This window comes from Bombina bombina, chromosome 4 (genome assembly GCF_027579735.1).
Source record: "Bombina bombina isolate aBomBom1 chromosome 4, aBomBom1.pri, whole genome shotgun sequence".
In the NCBI taxonomy this organism is placed as follows: domain Eukaryota; kingdom Metazoa; phylum Chordata; class Amphibia; order Anura; family Bombinatoridae; genus Bombina; species Bombina bombina.
This window is the reverse complement of record NC_069502.1, coordinates 191575182-191592863: the sequence shown is the minus strand read 5'-3', so window position 1 is coordinate 191592863 and position 17682 is coordinate 191575182. Positions and strand designations below refer to the sequence as shown.

The 17682-nt window shown below is 36.4% G+C and overlaps 1 protein-coding gene across 2 annotated transcripts in view; it reads right to left on the bottom strand.

The window, feature by feature from the left end:
• The window catches only part of PXDN (peroxidasin), a 315380-nt gene that overhangs the window by 71449 nt on the left and 226249 nt on the right, over positions 1-17682 (bottom strand). For both annotated transcript variants that reach the window (XM_053709731.1, XM_053709732.1), the window contains 5 exons: positions 12746-12915; positions 9470-9742; positions 7552-7668; positions 6800-6958; positions 2960-3072 (listed from right to left, as the gene is read on the bottom strand). In XM_053709731.1, coding sequence (XP_053565706.1) covers positions 2960-3072; positions 6800-6958; positions 7552-7668; positions 9470-9742; positions 12746-12915 — 832 coding nt within the window. The remainder of the gene's footprint in view (positions 1-2959; positions 3073-6799; positions 6959-7551; positions 7669-9469; positions 9743-12745; positions 12916-17682) is intronic.

Genomic DNA, 17682 nt, shown 5'->3' with positions numbered 1-17682 from the left:
AACACTATTCAAAGTATGCAAGCCAAATATTGCGGTAAATTTTCTGGGTAAAAGGTTTTCTGGTTTGAATCAGTTTCAATAACTGAATCAGAGGATCTCTATGTTTTAAAACTAGGCTTTTAACCTCCACACCGTTAAACTGAGATATTTTAGATCCTGATGGAAAAGAGGCCCTTGAGACAATAGATCTTGTCTTAGAGGAAGAAGCCATGGAGTAGATGAGGACATCTGCACTAGATCTTCATACCATGTTCTGCAAGACCAGGCTGGAGTAATCAAGATTAACAAAGCTGACTTCTGTTTGATTCAAGCAATTACTCTTGGAAGTAGAGCATATGGAGGAAACAGGTATGCTAGATGAAAATTCCATGGACACACCAAGGCGTCTTTCATTTAAGCCTTTGGATTTTTTAAACTTGCACAATACATTGGAAGTTTGTTATTTAAATGGGAAAGTATCAGATCGTTGTCCAGCAGACCCCATTTGATTACTAACTGATCAAAGATATCCTGATGGAGAGACCACTCTCAGCTGAGGTAATTGGCTTCCCAGTTGTTCACACCTGGAATGTGAACTGCTGATAGGGAGTATTGATTTCTCTCTGAACAAGACAGAATCTGGGACACTTCCTGTATAGCCAGTGGACTGCAGTTACCCCCTTGATGATTTATGTAGGCCACCACCGTGATATTGTGCAACTTTGGAAAGTTCCAAAATGTTGATTGGTATCCTTGCCTCAAGAAGGGACCTAACTCCTTGCACTCTTTAAAAATGCCAGACCACACCTCAGCCTGAAAGACTAACGTCCATTGTCACAATAGCCCATGATGGGCAAAGGAAGGATGCCCAAGGGTCAAAGAAAGACTTTGTATCCACCAAGAGAAAGATTGTCTGATGGGTAAATCCAGAGCAATCTGCTGTTCCAATTGCAGATACTTTGACCACTGATTGAGCATAGATAGTTGAAGGGGTCACAAGGGCAGGCGGGCAAAGGGAACCGTTTCTGAAGCCACAACCATAAGACCCACTACCTCCATGTATTGAGCTACTGATGGAAATAAAGCACGTTGCAGGGACAGACACGCCTTCTGAAGTTTAAATCTGCGTGATTCCGTCAAGAATAGACGCATTAGGACTGAATTTATTATGACTCATAGAAAGGACACCCTTGTAGCAGTAGTTAAAGAACTCTTTGGAACATCGATCAGAGAAACAATAGTAGCCTTTGAGTATAACCAATAGCTAGAGACAGGAAAGGGGCCTGCACTAAGATAAGGGCCAATTGAGATCTCCTGAGCTCTGATAACCACCAACAATGCTCCTAGAAACTTTGTGAAGATGCGAGGAGCTGAAGACAGACCAAATAGAAGGGCAACAAACTGGTAGTTTTTGTCTAGGAATGCAAACCATAGGAATAGATGGTGATCCTTGTGGATAGGGATGTGCAAGTATGCATCCTTTAGGTTTATAATAGACATGAAATTACCCTGTTGGATTACGGGTAAAATTGTGCGAATGGTTTCGATCTTGAAAGTAGGAACCTTGACAAACTTGTTTAGAATTTTCAATTTTAAAATAGGTCTGAAAGTCCCATCCTTCTTTGGAGCAATGAACAGATTGGAATAAAATCCTTGACCCTGTGATAGACACGTGATATATACTGCTGGTTTAAGCAGAAGACCTGCCTGAATGAAGAGCTTTATCAGGAAAGACTCCATTTTGAGATCCATTGGATATCTGAAAGAGGTGCTATCTTCCATGGGGATGTTAGTGAATTTAAGCTATTGTGTGGATTCCTGGCCTCCTCCAATATTGCATTTAGGGAAGAAAAATCCAAATGTTAATTACAGACTCAATGACACTTTATTGACTGTTACAGATGAGGAACAGCACTTGGGAATTATTATTTCAGATGATTTAAAACTTAGTAAACAATGTAGTAATGCAGCAAGTAAGGCTAGCAGAATGCCTGGATGTATTGGTAGAGGTATTTGCAGCAGAAATAGTAAGGTTCTTATGCCACTTTATAGATCATTAGTTAGGCCTCATCATGAGTATTGTGTGCAGTTCTGGAGGCCATATCTTCAGAAGGATATTAACAAACTTGAATCTGTGCAAAGGAGGGCTACCAAAATGGTACATGATTTAAAAAATAAAACTTACCAGGATAGGCTCAGTTACCTAAATATGTATAGCTTAGAGGAGAGAAGGGAAAGAGGTGATATGATATGATGCAACTTTCAAGTACGTTAAAGGGCTTAGTAAAACTGAGGCTGTGGGTATTTTACATAAAATGGAAAATTCAAGAACAAGGAGTCATGATCTCAAGCTGAAGGGAAGTAGATTCAGGAGTAATTTGAGAAAGCACTTCTTTACAGAAAGAGTGATTGATTTATAGAATAAACTTCCTCAAGAGGTAGTAGCAATAAATACTGTGGGGGACTTTTAAAATGCCTGGGACAAGGGAAGTAGATTCAGGAGTAATTTGAGAAAGCACTTCTTTACAGAAAGAGTGATTGATTTATAGAATAAACTTCCTCAAGAGGTAGTAATGACAAACACTGTGGGGGACTTTTAAAATGCCTGGGACAAGGGAAGTAGATTCAGGAGTAATTTGAGGAAGCACTTCTTTACAGAAAGAGTGATTGATTTATAGAATAAACTTCCTCAAGAGGTAGGAATGACAAACACTGTGGGGGACTTTTAAAATGCCTGGGACAAGCATAAGGCTATCCTACAAACTAGATAAGTTTATACTGTAATATCGGGCAGACTTGCTGGGCCTATGGCTCTTATCTGCCGTCAATATCTATGTTTCTATGTTTCCTAGTGGATGTTATGGACCCTATGAATTATCATCATTATACAAAATAAATGTGGTTCATAATAATTTAATGTTTAAATGATTAAATTATTATAAAAAAGCTATACTTTGCATCAAGTAAATGTTGCTTTTACCTTATTCCATGTTATCACGGGAAGAGGGTCCCCCTGAGAGCTGCAGGGAATCTGGACATTTGTACCCACTTCAGCTGTCATATCATTGGGGACAGTGGCGAACACAGGGGTGACTGAAACAATCAAGAAAATACATTACAGACATATAAATGTCATTGTATTAATGCAGTTGTAAATAGCTTTGAGTACAGAAGCATTTGAATGAAATATATTGGAAAATATTTTTGCGATATAGGGCAAATAAATTATCAGAGCAAAACAATAAATAAAAACTAAATTTTACCCTCCCTCTCTTACATATAATCGACTCCTCTTTCTGTATTCATTTAGTTAATCTAGGACCTAATTGCAGTAAAAGGAAGAAGAAATTTGATACTAAAATATAAAGCTGGGAAACCAAACAGAACCTAAAAATTATTATTGTAACATAGAAATAGTATTCAGGTAGGAGTGGGGTTTATACTACTGCTTTCCGTATGAAGAATAGAGGTAAAACATATAGTCCTTCACTGCCTGTGAAGGTGAAAAATGCACTAATACAAAGCTTAGTAAAATGCGCTTTTACTATATACTAAAATGATCATAAACTTAATCAATTAAAGGGACATTAAACACTTTAAGATATTAAAATAAATCGTTTAATTGCATGTAGTAAAACAACTTTGCAATATACTTTCATTATTTATTTTGTTCTCCTTTCCTGTAATTTGATTCTTAACATTGTGGGCTATCCAATTCATGTTAAACATAGAAGTGCAGACACAGCTATATTCCACACAATCATTGGTTGCACACTTTAGTAAGCCATTGATAGCCATTCCTAATTAGCCTCAGCAGAAAAGATAACCTAAGTTACAGTATGACTGCTTTTTGGACATTATGTTTACCCTTATTTTTTCAATATTTAAAAGAACTAATGTAATTTTTTTAAAAATACATATACAAATTATTCTCAGGCTAATCTTTTCTCTGAATACATCCTTCAAGCAATGATTTATTTAGGGCTAGATTACAAGTGAAGCGCTAATTTACAAGTGACTGGTTAATGCTACTGCAAGCTCGCAGTAGCACTTTGCGCTAAGCAAAATTAACCAGAAGTCAGACCTCTGGTTAATTTAAAAAAATGTGCCCCAATTGCCCCCCAAATAAAGTGGACAGTTTATTTTATTTTTAAATAATTGCATGAAGCAGTTATAAGGGGTTAAAGTAAGGGGGTACTACCCAATGCGACTTACCCTCTTCACTGCGCTAGGTTTTGAGCCGTGTCTATCTGCATCAGAACAAGGCTCCCATTGGAGCGTATGGAAGAGAACTCTTGTGAGCACAAAGCTTCCATGCAATGTGAACACAAGGTTTACTTGTAATTCCAGATTAATATTGAGCTCATAAAAACGCAATTTTGCACTCCACTCATAATCTAGCCCATAGGGACATATTTATCAAGCTCCGTATGAAGGCTCGCCGGAAACAGAAGATATGAAGCAGCGGTCTAAAGACCGCTGCTCCATAACCTGTCCACCTGCTCTGTGGCGGCAGACAGAAATCAACCAGATCGAGTACGATCGGGTTGATTGACACCCCCTGCTAGCGTCCGATTGTCCGCAACTCTGCAGGGGGAGGTATTGCACCAGCAGTTCACCAGAACTGCTGGTGCAGTGATAAATGAAGAGAGCGTATGCTGTCGGCATATATCGATGTGCAGCGGACATGATCCGTAAAATATCGGATCATGTCCGCTCGCACTATAATAAATAGGCCCCTTAGTGTTTAATGTCCCTTTAAGTAGCTTTACCTGTCATTTTCTACCATGTGAGCAACCTGACTTTGAGGCTTTACATTCTGTAACTTTATATTTAAGAGCAGATTATACATTTCATGGATCTATGTGCATTGATTTTGGCTGTAGCATTGTCTACCATAGGAGGGGAAATCACATTTTTTCAACTTCCTAACTTAAAATGTGCTTAACCAGTTTACTTCTAATGTATAGGTTTTTTAAAGATTGTGACTCCACAGTAGATGGCCAATAGTCAGTCAAATTTGTTTAGCCAAATATTATGCTCTACTTCATAAGAGCTTGTTTTTTGTATTACTGACTCTATATAACTAGGGGTTTAGGTAAAGTTGCGCTCGCGCGCCACAAACATTGCAACTCACAAACAAAATATGACCATTCAGCCAATCAGGAGCAGCAATTTGTGACCCACAAATTAACAGCCATTTTTGTTCATTGCTTGCAGCTCCAGAGCAGGACTTTTGTTAAACCCCTTTGCTGAGGTAAACATTTACATATATTTAAACCCCTTGCTGAGGTAAAAACTTACATATTTTAAAAATATGTGAATGCAAAATTCACATCCTTAAAGTGATTGTAAAGTTTAATGAATTAAAGCCCAGTATCTAAAAATCATCTTAAAAACGTGGGCACTTTAATTGATTAAACTTTACAAAGACGCTTCTTTTTTTAAAATACTTACCGTTTCGTAATGGTAACCAGATCGCCGATCCTCCACCCGCATCTCCTTCTGAATTGAGCATATCGATGACAAATCCGGCTTCCTCCAATCGTTGCGTGCCCCCTTTGGAGTCCAGCTCTTCGGGCACGCAACAATTGGAGGAAGCCGGATTAATCATCAATATGCTAAATACAGAAGGAGATGCAGGCAGAGGATCGGCGGTCTGTTTAGCGTAACAAAGTGGTAAGTATTTTAAAAAAGAAGCGACTTTGTAAAGTTTAATTACTTAAAGTGCCCACGTTTTTAAGATTATTTTTACATGCTGGGCTTTAAATCATTAAACTTTACAATCACTTTAAAATAATCAGAGCATGCACTTTGTCCCTATAAGGTTCAGAAAAAATGGAAGGAAGTGGTATCGAAAGGAATATGAAGCGAAAGATAATATGAGAGGAAAATAGAGGAAACACAAAGCCACATGATTTTGTAGTAAAGAAGCCAAATAAAATATAGGCCATATGGATCTAACACAGGATAGCAAAGAGGCTATATATGAAAATCTGGAACAGACAAAAAAATGTTAGTTGTCAGCAAATGATTTTATATATAAGTGCATAAAGAATAATGAATACACAGTAAGGTCTCCTGGGATGTTTCAAGCCTTTTTATAATTTAGACTACTACAAGTAGCTCACCTGTGTTAGCCTAATGTATCATTTACAATGTAACAAATTTAATATATTTATTCTCTAATGCTAAATTTATCATTAATAAATGAGAAAAAAACAGACATTTCACAACACATTCCTCCATGTTTGTTAGGATTACAGAACTAACAATATGAAAGCAGAGCATTAAAGGGACATTAAACACTTTGAGATGGTAATATAAAATGATAAATTGTATATATAAAACAACTCTGCAATATACTTTCATTATTTATTTTGTCCTCTTTGCCTGTAATTCCATTCTGAAATTGTGAGCTTTTCAGTTCCTGTTAGAAATGGAAGTGCAGAACACTGTTAAATCCAGCACAACCATTGGCTGCACACTCTAGTGACTTATTTATAACTGACCCTAATTGGCCACAGCAGAGAAGGTAACACAAGTTATAGACACTAAAACTTTACACTTATTTTGTCACTTTTTAAACAACTAATGAAACTTTAAAAAATACATCTACATGTTAGTCATGGACTAATCTTTTTCTTTTCTTTGAATGCATCATTCTATCTAGAATGTATTTAGTGTTTAATGTCCCTTTAAGATCTATGTTTGGCTATTAGCCAATAAGATATATTGTTATTAGGTTCAGTAAGAAATATTTCAACGTGCTGGTAAAGTAAGAAAAAAAAGGATAATAAAGATATCCTTCAATCATTACCTCTTGCCTGAACTGTAAGGTGGGCAGAAGTACTTTTTGAACCTACAATGTTTACCGCTTGGCATTCATATTGGCCTTGATCATGAAGAGCAACACGGGTGATTCGTAGTGTTCCTGATGACAAAACCTGGTGTCTTCTATCAACAGACAGCTGGTTCCCTAAAATAGAGTTCAGGAATGTTCTATTTAGTAGTGGTCATTTGAGAAAGTTTGAAATAAACAATATGAAAGCAGGGGGGTGTCGCACAATATCTTGAGCCAGCCCTGTAAATGTGCAATTACAAATCTTGTCTTATTTATGTGTTAATTTCTGATTAAAGTATATTTAACATACAAACAATTATTGCAACACAAACATTTCATCTTTATTTGGTTACAATTTATAGTGCTTTAATTAAACCAGGAACTTCCTCCAAATGTGAACTTATGTATGAGAAAATATACTGAAAAACCATAAACAAACTGATTGGATTGATATACTGTTGACAAGTTAATGCTGTATGAAGTAATTTAAAAAAAGAAATTGGTTTTCTAATGGGTTTTTATGTTCCCAAATTTGAAAAGCATATCCCAGTATGCAAATGTGAGCAGAAAACTCTTCTAATAGATTTGAATGAAGCATACAGATGGCAAGAGATCTTTGATAATTTTGAATTTAGTCATTATCAAAATGTATGTGTGTTGCATCATTTTATTAGTGACAATAAAGTAAACAAAAAATAGATACACACCATAAAATATTAAGTTCCTACCTCCTTTAGTCCAGGCAATTACTGGCTGTGGATAACCTTGAGCTTCACAGTGGAAATCCACAGTGTGTCCTTCAAAAACGTTGCGGTCTTGGGGAACAACGGTAAACTGTGGAATGGCTGAAATATATATATATTTTCTTCTGAATTTGGGGTTTAGAAGTACATTAAAATGCATACACATTACATGTTTATTTATAGTGACTTGTGCTGGCATGCAAATATATTTACAGTCAAATATTTTTAATTCCTCTATTTGCAAAAAGAAAATATTTAAATAATGAATAGAGGTGGATAACTGGTCCAGGTATCAGGTATAAATACTACTTAAAACAGTCAAAACAGATGAAATTAGGTACAGTAAAAAAGAATTAGCTTCACCTTAATAAACTTAATACATTGTATAACTCGTTCTGCCGCTGTGTGCTACAATGTTACTACAAGACCCACCATTGTGACATGCTAAAAGAACTAAACTGGCTGACGCTGGAATCCAGACGCTCCCTCCATCTTTCCTGCCTTGTGTTTAAGAGCCTTTCTGGGAAGCTCCCACCCTACCTGAGCAGAATGCCCCCCCCCCCCAGCTATTCCCACCTCCTATAACATCTGATCCAGTACCAGCACATTTTTTAGCTTGCCTCAATACAAAAAGAAAGCAGCTAGATCCTCCTTTTCCTACAGAGCGCCACAGTTATGGAACGACCTCCCGCACACTTTCACACCTTCCCCAAGCCTAATATCCTTTAAGAGATCCCTCTCTACATATCTCAAAACAGAATGCACCTGTCATGGTGGATTATATATTTCCTACCTGTTCTATGTTAATTTTTTTCATCTATTGTGTATTATTATTGTTTTTGAATTTTATTGTACCCTATTGTATCAATGCAATGTTTTGTGGACCCAGGACATACTTGAAAACGAGAGAAATCTCAATGTATCCTTCCTGGTAAAATATTTTATAAATAAATAAATGCAACCTTATTAAATCACACTAATACTTTTGCGCCATATTTTTTTTTTAACGAAGAGAAAAAGATTGTTATCTAAGAGAACAATGCATAATAAAATTATGTACCACTGCACTAAAGTAATAAAAAAGAATAAAAACATAAAAATCTTTATCATGCCCATAACAATAACCAATCTTAAAGGGATAACAAACTAAATATTTTTTTTTTTTTATTTTAGGATTCAAGACAGAGCATACAAAAAAAAAAATAGTTTGCAATTAACTTCTAGGGGCCTATCTATCACGTTCCGTATGGAGCTTGAAGGCTCGCCAGAAACACCAGTTATGAAGCAGCGGTCAAAAGACCGCTGCTCCATAACCTGTCTGCCTGCTCTGAAATGGTGGACAGACATTGCCGCAATTCAACCCGATCGAATACGATCGAGTCGATTGACACCCCCCTGCTAGCGGCCAATCTACAGGTGGCTGCGTTGCACCAGCAGTTCACAAGAGCTGCTGGTGCAATGCTAAATGCGGAGAGCGTATTGCAATGTCGGATCATGTCCGACAGGCCTTTCATAAATAGGCCCCCTTTTATCAAATGTGCTTTGTTTCCAAGGAATTCTTTGTTGACGAAATACCAGGTAGGTGTTTAGAGCACCAGACACGTGCACGCTCCTGAGCTTACATCTCTGTTTTTCAACAAAAAGATACCAAGAGAACAGAGAACATTTGATAATAGAAGTAAATTAGAAAGTTGTTTAAAATTGTTTGCTCTAGCAGAATCATAACAGAAAATTTTTGGGTTTCATGTCCCTTTAAAAAAAATAAGAAGTAGGGCAAGTTTTAGAGAAGCCAAAATTACCCTAAATTCTCATGTATTGCTGTTGTGAATTGTGGACAAAACATTTTTTTTTAATACATGAAAAATAAAATTGACCCTATTTCATTGTTAAACGTGTTTATCACCTTGTACTATAATGTAGCCAGTTGAATGGATCGTGTCAACTGAGTTGGTTGCAAAACAAGTGTATTCTCCACTATCTTCCTGGGTGACATCCTGAATGTAAAGCCCCCCAGATGGGGTAATGTTGATGCGAGAATCATTTGGTAAAGGAGTACGGTCACCGCGTGTCCATGTGATTCGTGGTTGTGGTTGGCCAGCAGCGCTACATTCCAAAGTGACACTTTCACCCAACAGTACTTCTGTGTTTTGAGGTTGAATTACAAAACTGGGTCTAGCTGGAAATACAACAGATTTACAACATAAAAATCCCAACAGAGCAATTGATTAAATGAAATCTCTAGCACGTCACAAATAGATCATCTTTTCCCTAATAAATCCCATCTTCTGTACTTTTATAGCTTTGTTTAGCAGTTTTTGGTAAACTACTAGTTAGCACATTAATTCATGTGTAAAACAGCAATAAATGCAGGTGCATAAAATAATTATTATATTTTTTTCTAATTATGTTGCCATTACTCTTATGTTTGTATTAACTTGTATTCTATTGTTTGTAAGTTTCTTTTCTTCATTGTCTCTCATTGTCAGACTACATCTCTGCAGTCCGTGTAAGATTTTTAATCTTTATTTTTGTCTCCCATCTTAAAGGGACATGAAACCCAACATTTTTCTTTCACTATTCAGATAGAGGATACATTTTAAAACAACTTTCCAATTTACTTGTATTATCAATTTTGCTTCATTATTTTGGTATTCTTTGTTGAAGAAGCAGAAATGTTCTAGGGGCAGCTAGCTGAACACATTGGTAAGCCAATTACAAGAGGCATATATGTGAAGCTAGAAATCAGCAGCTAGCTCCCAGCTCCTTAGCCTACCTACGTATGCTTTTAAACAAAGGACACCAAGAGAACTATGCAAATTATATGATAGAAGTAAATTGGAAAGTTGTTTAAAATTGCATGCTCTACCTGAATCACGAAAAGAATTGGGTTTCATATCCCCTTAAATGGACATTCTGAGTATAATTATGTGTTTCGGGTGTAAAGTACCAAGAAATACAGTAGAATTGCATAATCAATAAATGCAAATTAAATAGACATTGCAATTGCACTTTAAACTTCAAATAAGTAATAGATTTTTCTCAGACAATTTTCCAAGTTAGTCCCATTTTACATTCTTCTGCTCATTTTGATAATAGAAGTAAATTGGAAAGTTGATTGAAATTGTGTGCTCTTTCCTGTAACTTATTTAAAGGGACACTGAACCCAAATTTTTTCTTTCGTGATTCAGATAGAGCATGAAATTTTAAGCAACTTTCTAATTTACTCCTATTATCAAATTTTCTGTATTCTCTTGGTATCTTTATTTGAAATGCAAGAATGTAAGTTTAGATGCCGGCCCATTTTTGGTGAACAACCTAGGTTGTCCTTGCTGATTGGTGGATAAATTCATCCACCAATCAAAAACTGCTGTCCAGAGGCTGAACCAAGACAAATGCTTAGATGCCTTCTTTTTCAAATAAAGATAGCAAAAGAACAAAGAAACATTGATAATAGGAGTAAATTAGAAAGTTGCTTACAATTGCATGCTCTATCTGAATCACGAAAGAAACATTTTTGGTTCAGTGTCCCTTTAAACATTGTGGTTTAGATTACAAGTGGATTGTAAAAATGTTATTGATATTGGGCTAGATTATGAGTGTCGCCCTAGCGGTTGCGCACAAGCGAAAAGGGGTTTGTCACGGCTCTTTGCTTGCGTCTTAGGTACCACGCATATTACAAGTTGAAATTAAATGCGTTCACTTGAGCGCAATTGAATTTAACACGCATCAGGATAGCGCAACTTCAGAACTCTGGTTAACTGTTACGCGCAACTAAAAAGTTGCACATCAAAATACATTTAAAAGTACAGTTACAATCATAATAACACTGTCTTATAAAAATATTTTTTTTTAAATGCTTTCTTCTAGCGGACCTAACGCACGAGCGGGAGTGATAAATAGCACTCCACATGTAATCTAGCCCAGTTGAGTGCAATCAATACTATATTATATTTTTGTGCCCATAGTACAAGCCTAAAGTTACTTATTATAGCTCAAGCAAAATTCAAAATGTTGCATAGTGCAGGTGCCCTAAATCCCTTACACAATAGACTTCTAGAGGGAGTGTAGTACAACTAATGTTATTTATTGCTTGATCTCTAAGCCAGTGGTGAGCAAGTAGTGAAGTTTTTCATGTAGTTCTGCCCTATACTATTAATAATAATGGTTTACTTCAGGTCTTAAAGGGATACTGAACCCAATTTTTTTATTTCATGATTCAGATAGAGCATGTAATTTTAAGCAACTTTCTAATTTACTTCTATTATCAATTTTTCTTCGTTCTCTTGCTATCTTTATTTGAAAAAGAAGGCATCTAAGCTAAGGAGCCAGCAAATTTTTGAATCAGAACCATGGACAGCACTTGTTTATTGGTGCTGTCCAATCAGCAAGGACAACCCAGGTTGTTCAGAAAAAAATGGGCCGGCATTTTAACTTACATTCTTGCTTTTCAAATAAACATACTAAGAGAATGAAGAAAATTTGATAATAGAAATAAATTAGAAAGTTGCTTAAAATTGCATGCTCTATCTGAATCACGAAAGAAAAAATTTGGGTTCAGCGTCCCTTTAAAAAGTGGTAAGTACAAAACGTTATTTACCACTTCTAAAACGAACACCATGAGTGCGCCAATAGCGCTTTCTGCTCTATCCATTACAAGTATAGGGCTCACTAAAAACTGAAGCCACATCTAAATTAAATTAATATTATCTTTATTTTATCTATTGGGTCCAAAATATAATAATATGTTCAAAATGTTTCAACCCACTAGGCTTTTAATCACGTCAAGTCCCTGCAGCCTGAAAACTAGTCAGTATGCTGGACCCATGAGATAAAAAAATCATGTTGATGAGGTTGCGTAAAAGGTTTGTTAATACTAATACATCTGCATCCCATAAATTAGGTAATAATGATAATTAAATAGTTACATTATTATGGAACCTCTCATTTAAAAGGGGCATTGTGTTGGTTCCATTAGATCACCAACCTTTTTTAGTTTTTAAATCTGCAGGGGCCAACCTTAACAATACCAACAGATCACCATTTTTATATAATTAATGGATAATTAATGTCATGGTAGTAAATAGAGTAAGTAACAGGCAATTGTATTGGATGAACAAGCATTCTCATAGGCAAACATTGTGCCAAGTGTATAGGGAACATAAAATGACTGCTTTGTTACCTGGTGTTCCATAGTATCTTAATGTCACTTCATGAGTTTTAACTTCCCCAGCAACATTTTTTGCCATGCACTGATAGATTCCCTGATCGGTCTCTTGAGTGTTTTGAATCATCAATGTACCATCTTCCAAGAGATTCAGTCTTGAATCATCTTTCATGCTTAGCTCATTTCTGTATAATGAAAAGACAACTGTGTAAACATTAATAAGTTATGGCAACAAAGTAAGAAACAAAAATTTTTACTTCATCATTTACTGGTTACTACAGCTACATCAGAAACTTCCTACCAGTAGCTATTTTTATTATTTATTTAAATATTATTGACAGGGCCTTCTTCAATTGGCTATCCCTGGTTAAATAACTCTTTAAGTGTATTTACATGTGGCCTCTAACACAACAAAGGATGTAAGATAAACTTGTTTAAGAGTGCTCTGAAAATAACAAAATCTCTAAAAAGAAAAAAGTGTGTGGATCTTTTGCTTAATTGTAGATAAATAATGTATATATAGGGACAGTGTACTCTATTTTTTTCTCCCCTTAAATTTGTTCCCAATGATTAATTGTACAAATATATCCTTAGCCATTATATCAGCATTTAGAATATTTGATTTTGCATGTTGGCTCCCTATCTATACTGAAAATTTCAATACTTAATTATAGGCTATAGAAAAGCTGTGTTAACATGGCTGACAGAACAGATCACACTCCCAGTGGGAGGTAGGAGAGAGAAGCAATAAAATGTTAATTTTCAATTGTTCTTTTTACAAAAAATGATAAAATAATAGGATCTGATTTCCCTGCAACCTCAACAAATGTTAATGGGTTGTGGTTTAAAAACAAAACATCTATTTTCATATACAAAAATAAACCTAGTGTGCATCCATACGGCTAGATTACGAGTTGTGCGTTAGGGTAAAAAAACAGCGTTAAGAGGTCCTAACGCTGCTTTTTTACGCCCGCTGGTATTACAAGTCTTGAAGGTTTAGGGTCACCGCACACTTCTTTGGCCTTACCGCAAAACGACTTACATAAAGTTCGTAAAGTCTTTTTTCTATGGGACTTCCATAGCGCCGGTATTACGAGTCTGTCCTGGGAGGCCAAAAAGTGAGCGGTACACCCTACCCTGTCAAGAGTCCTAACGCATTTATAAGTCAGTAGTTAGGAGTTTTATGGTGCAACTCCGTAGCATAAAACTTATAACTAAAGTGCTAAAAAGTACACTAACACCTATAAACTACCTATTAACCCCTAAACCAAGGCCCTCCAGCATTGCAAACACTATAATAAAAAATGTAACCCCATAATCTGCCGCTCCGGACACCGCTGCCACCTACATTAGATTTAAGAACCCCTAATCTGCTGCCCCCAACATCGCCGACGCCTACATACTATTTATTAACCCCTAATCTGCAGCCCCCAATGTCGCTGCAACCTACCTACATTTATTAACCCCTAATCTGCTGCCCCCAACGTCGCTGCCACTATATTAAAGTTATTAACCCCTAAACCTAAGTCTAACCCTAACACCCCCTAACTTAAATATAATTACAATAAATCTAAATAAATATCACTATCATTAACTAAATAATTCCTATTTAAAACTAAATACTTACCTATGAAATAAACCCTGAGATAGCTACAATATAACTAATTGTTGCATTGTAGCTAGCTTAGGGTTTATTTTTATTTTACAGGCAAGTTTGTATTTAACTAGGTAAAATAGTTATTAAATAGTTATTAAAATAAATACAAAATTACCTGTAAAATAAAACCTAACCTAAGTTAACTAAATTAAATACAATTAACTAAATTAAATTAAGTACAAAAAAGACAAACATGAAGACGTCACCCGGTAAGTCGATCTTCAGGGGGTTAGTGTTAGGTTTTTTTAAGGGTGTATTGGGTGGTTTTATTTTTAGGCTAGGGACTTTGGGCCTGCAAAAGAGCTAACTGCCCTTTTAAGGGCAATGTCCATCCAAATGCCCTTTTCAGGGCAATGGGGAGCTTAGTTTTTTTTTAGATAGTATTTTATTTGGGGGGTTGGTTGTGTGGGTGGTGGGTTTTACTTTTGGGGGGGTTTTTACAGGTAAAAGAGCTGATTACTTAGGAGCAATGCCCCACAAAAGGCCCTTTTAAGGGCTATTGGTAGTTTAGTTTAGGCTAGGGTTTTTTTTATTTTGGGGGCTTTTTTATTTTAATAGGGCTATTAGATTAGGTGTAATTAGTTTAAATATCTGTAATTTGTTTATTATTTTCTGTAATTTAGTGTTTGTTTTTTTGTACTTAAGCTAATTTAATTTAATGTAGGTAATTGTATTTAATTTAGTTAATTTATTTAATTATAGTGTAGTGTTAGGTGTTATTGTAACTTAGGTTAGGTTTTATTTTACAGGTACTTTTGTATTTATTTTAGCTAGGTAGTTATTAAATAGTTAATAACTATTTAATAACTATTCTACCTAGTTAAAATAAATACAAACTTGCCTGTAAAATAAAAATAAACCCTAAGCTAGCTACATTGTAACTATTAGTTATATTGTATCTAGCTTAGGGTTTATTTTATAGGTAAGTATTTAGTTTTAAATAGGAATTATTTAGTTAATGATAGTAATATTTATTTAGATTTATTGTAATTATATTTAAGTTAGGGGGTGTTAGGGTTAGGGTTAGACTTAGGTTTAGGGGTTAATAACTTAAATATAGTGGCGGCGACGTTGGGGGCGGCAGATTAGGGGTTAATAAATGTAGGTAGGTTGCAGCGACATTGGGGCGGCAGATTGGGGTTAATAAATAGTATGTAGCTGTGTGCGATGTTGGGGGCAGCAGATTCGTGGTTAATACATATAATGTAGGTGGCAGCGGTGTCCGGAGCGGAAGATTAGGGGGTAATAATTATAATGTAGGTGTTGGAGATGTTGGGGTGGCAGATTAGGGTTAATAAGTGTAAGATTAGGGGTGTTTAGACTCGGGGTTCATGTTAGGGTGTATGGTGTAGACATAACTTTTGTTTCCCCATAGGAATCAATGGGGCTGCGTTAAGGAGTTTTACGCTGCTTTTTTGCAGGTGTTAGACTTTTTCTCAGCCGGCTCTCCCCATTGATTCCTATGGGGAAATCGTGCACGAGCACGTACGACCAGCTCATCGCTGACTTAAGCAGCGTTGGTATTGGAGTGGGGTAATGAGCAAAATTTTGCTCAACGCTCACTTCTTGTCTTTTAACGACGGGTTTCTGAAAATGAATAATACCAGCGTTGCATGTAAGTGAGCGGTGAGAGAAAACTGCTCGTTAGCACCACATAGCCTCTAACGCAAAACTCGTAATCTGGGCCATAAGCTCCAATGGGAGCCTCGTTCTCATGCTGTGAGACAAGGCAAAGTACCTAGCGCAGGGGGTAATTTGCACACCATTGAGCAAATGAGCAGCAAATAAAAAATATATATGTATATGAATATATATATATATATTTATAGATGCGTGTGTTTATATGCGTATATACACATATTAACAAAAATATATATGTATATAAGCATATACATATATATTTACAATGAAAACACAGTTCCCATTCACCTCTATGTAAAGAGACTTTTTCAGTGCGTTTTTTTTTCTAACGCCACACATCCCCTCACTTTAACTCCTTATAACTGCTTTATGCAGTTTTTTATTAAAAAATAAATAAAAATGGTCATATTTTTCATTTATGTAAGCAAACTGTCTAGTTTATTTTTTGGGCCTCTGGTTAATTGCACTAAGCACAAAGTGCTACCGTGAGCTCACGGGAGCATTAACCAGCCACTTGTAATGGCTGGTTATTTAAATTGCACCCATAAATGGGCAAATTTGCCCCTTTATGGGTGCACGTTAAAATAGCACTCCACTTGTAATCTAGCCCATTAAGGGAAAACAATTTTACAATACACTGTTCCTTTAATGCCCCTTTAACCTAAAAACTGTATCCTTACACATACAAGTTTATGATATGAAATACTTAAGCAACAACCCCTTAACGACCAACGATGTGTCAGGCACATCCTCATTTGGGTGTCAGTTAATGACCAAGGACATGCCTGACACGTCCTCTGGGGTTTGAAGCGCTGGGAGCGATCATGATTACTTCCAGGCGCTTTCAGGGTATTGCAGTGATGCCTCGATATTGGGGCATCACAGCAATACCCTTTTTTACCACTCTGCGGCCCTCTCTGCATTGGCCATTGATGGTGCCGAGCCTTGGTAGGTGGGAGCAGCAGCAGGGAGGCGGGTGGGTGGCTCATTGGTGGTGTATTTCCTTTTCCTGTCAGCTACCAGTACCCAATATGGCGCAACTAGGTAGAGGGAGGAGGGTTAGAGAGCTGTTGGGGGGGGAATCAGGGAGGTTGGGGGCTAATGGGGATCCAACACTGCAGAATAATTATATATATATATATATATATATATATATATATATATATATATATATATAAACAAAACAAACAAAAAATCTTTTTATTTTAGTACTGGCAGACTTTCTGCCAGTACTTAAGATGGCGGGGAAAATTGTTAGGTGGGGGAGGGTAGAGAGCTGTTTGAGGGGGGTCAGGGAGGGATCAGGGGGTGGGATGTGTCAGGTGGGAGGCTGATCTGTACACTAAAGCTAAAATCAACCATACAAGCTACCCAATTAACCCTTTATCTGCTGCGCATAATACAAGTGTGGTGTGCAGCGGCATTTAGTGGCCTTCTAATTACCAAAAATCAATGCCAAAGCCATATGTCTGCTATTTCTGAACAAAGGGGATCCCAGAGAAACATTTACAACCATTTGTGCCATAATTGCACAAGCTGTTTGTAAATAAACCTAAAATTGTGAAAAAGTTTGTGCAAAAGTGAACATCATTTTTATTTTATTGCATTTGACGGTGAAATGGTGGCATGAATGGCATGAAATATACCAAAATGG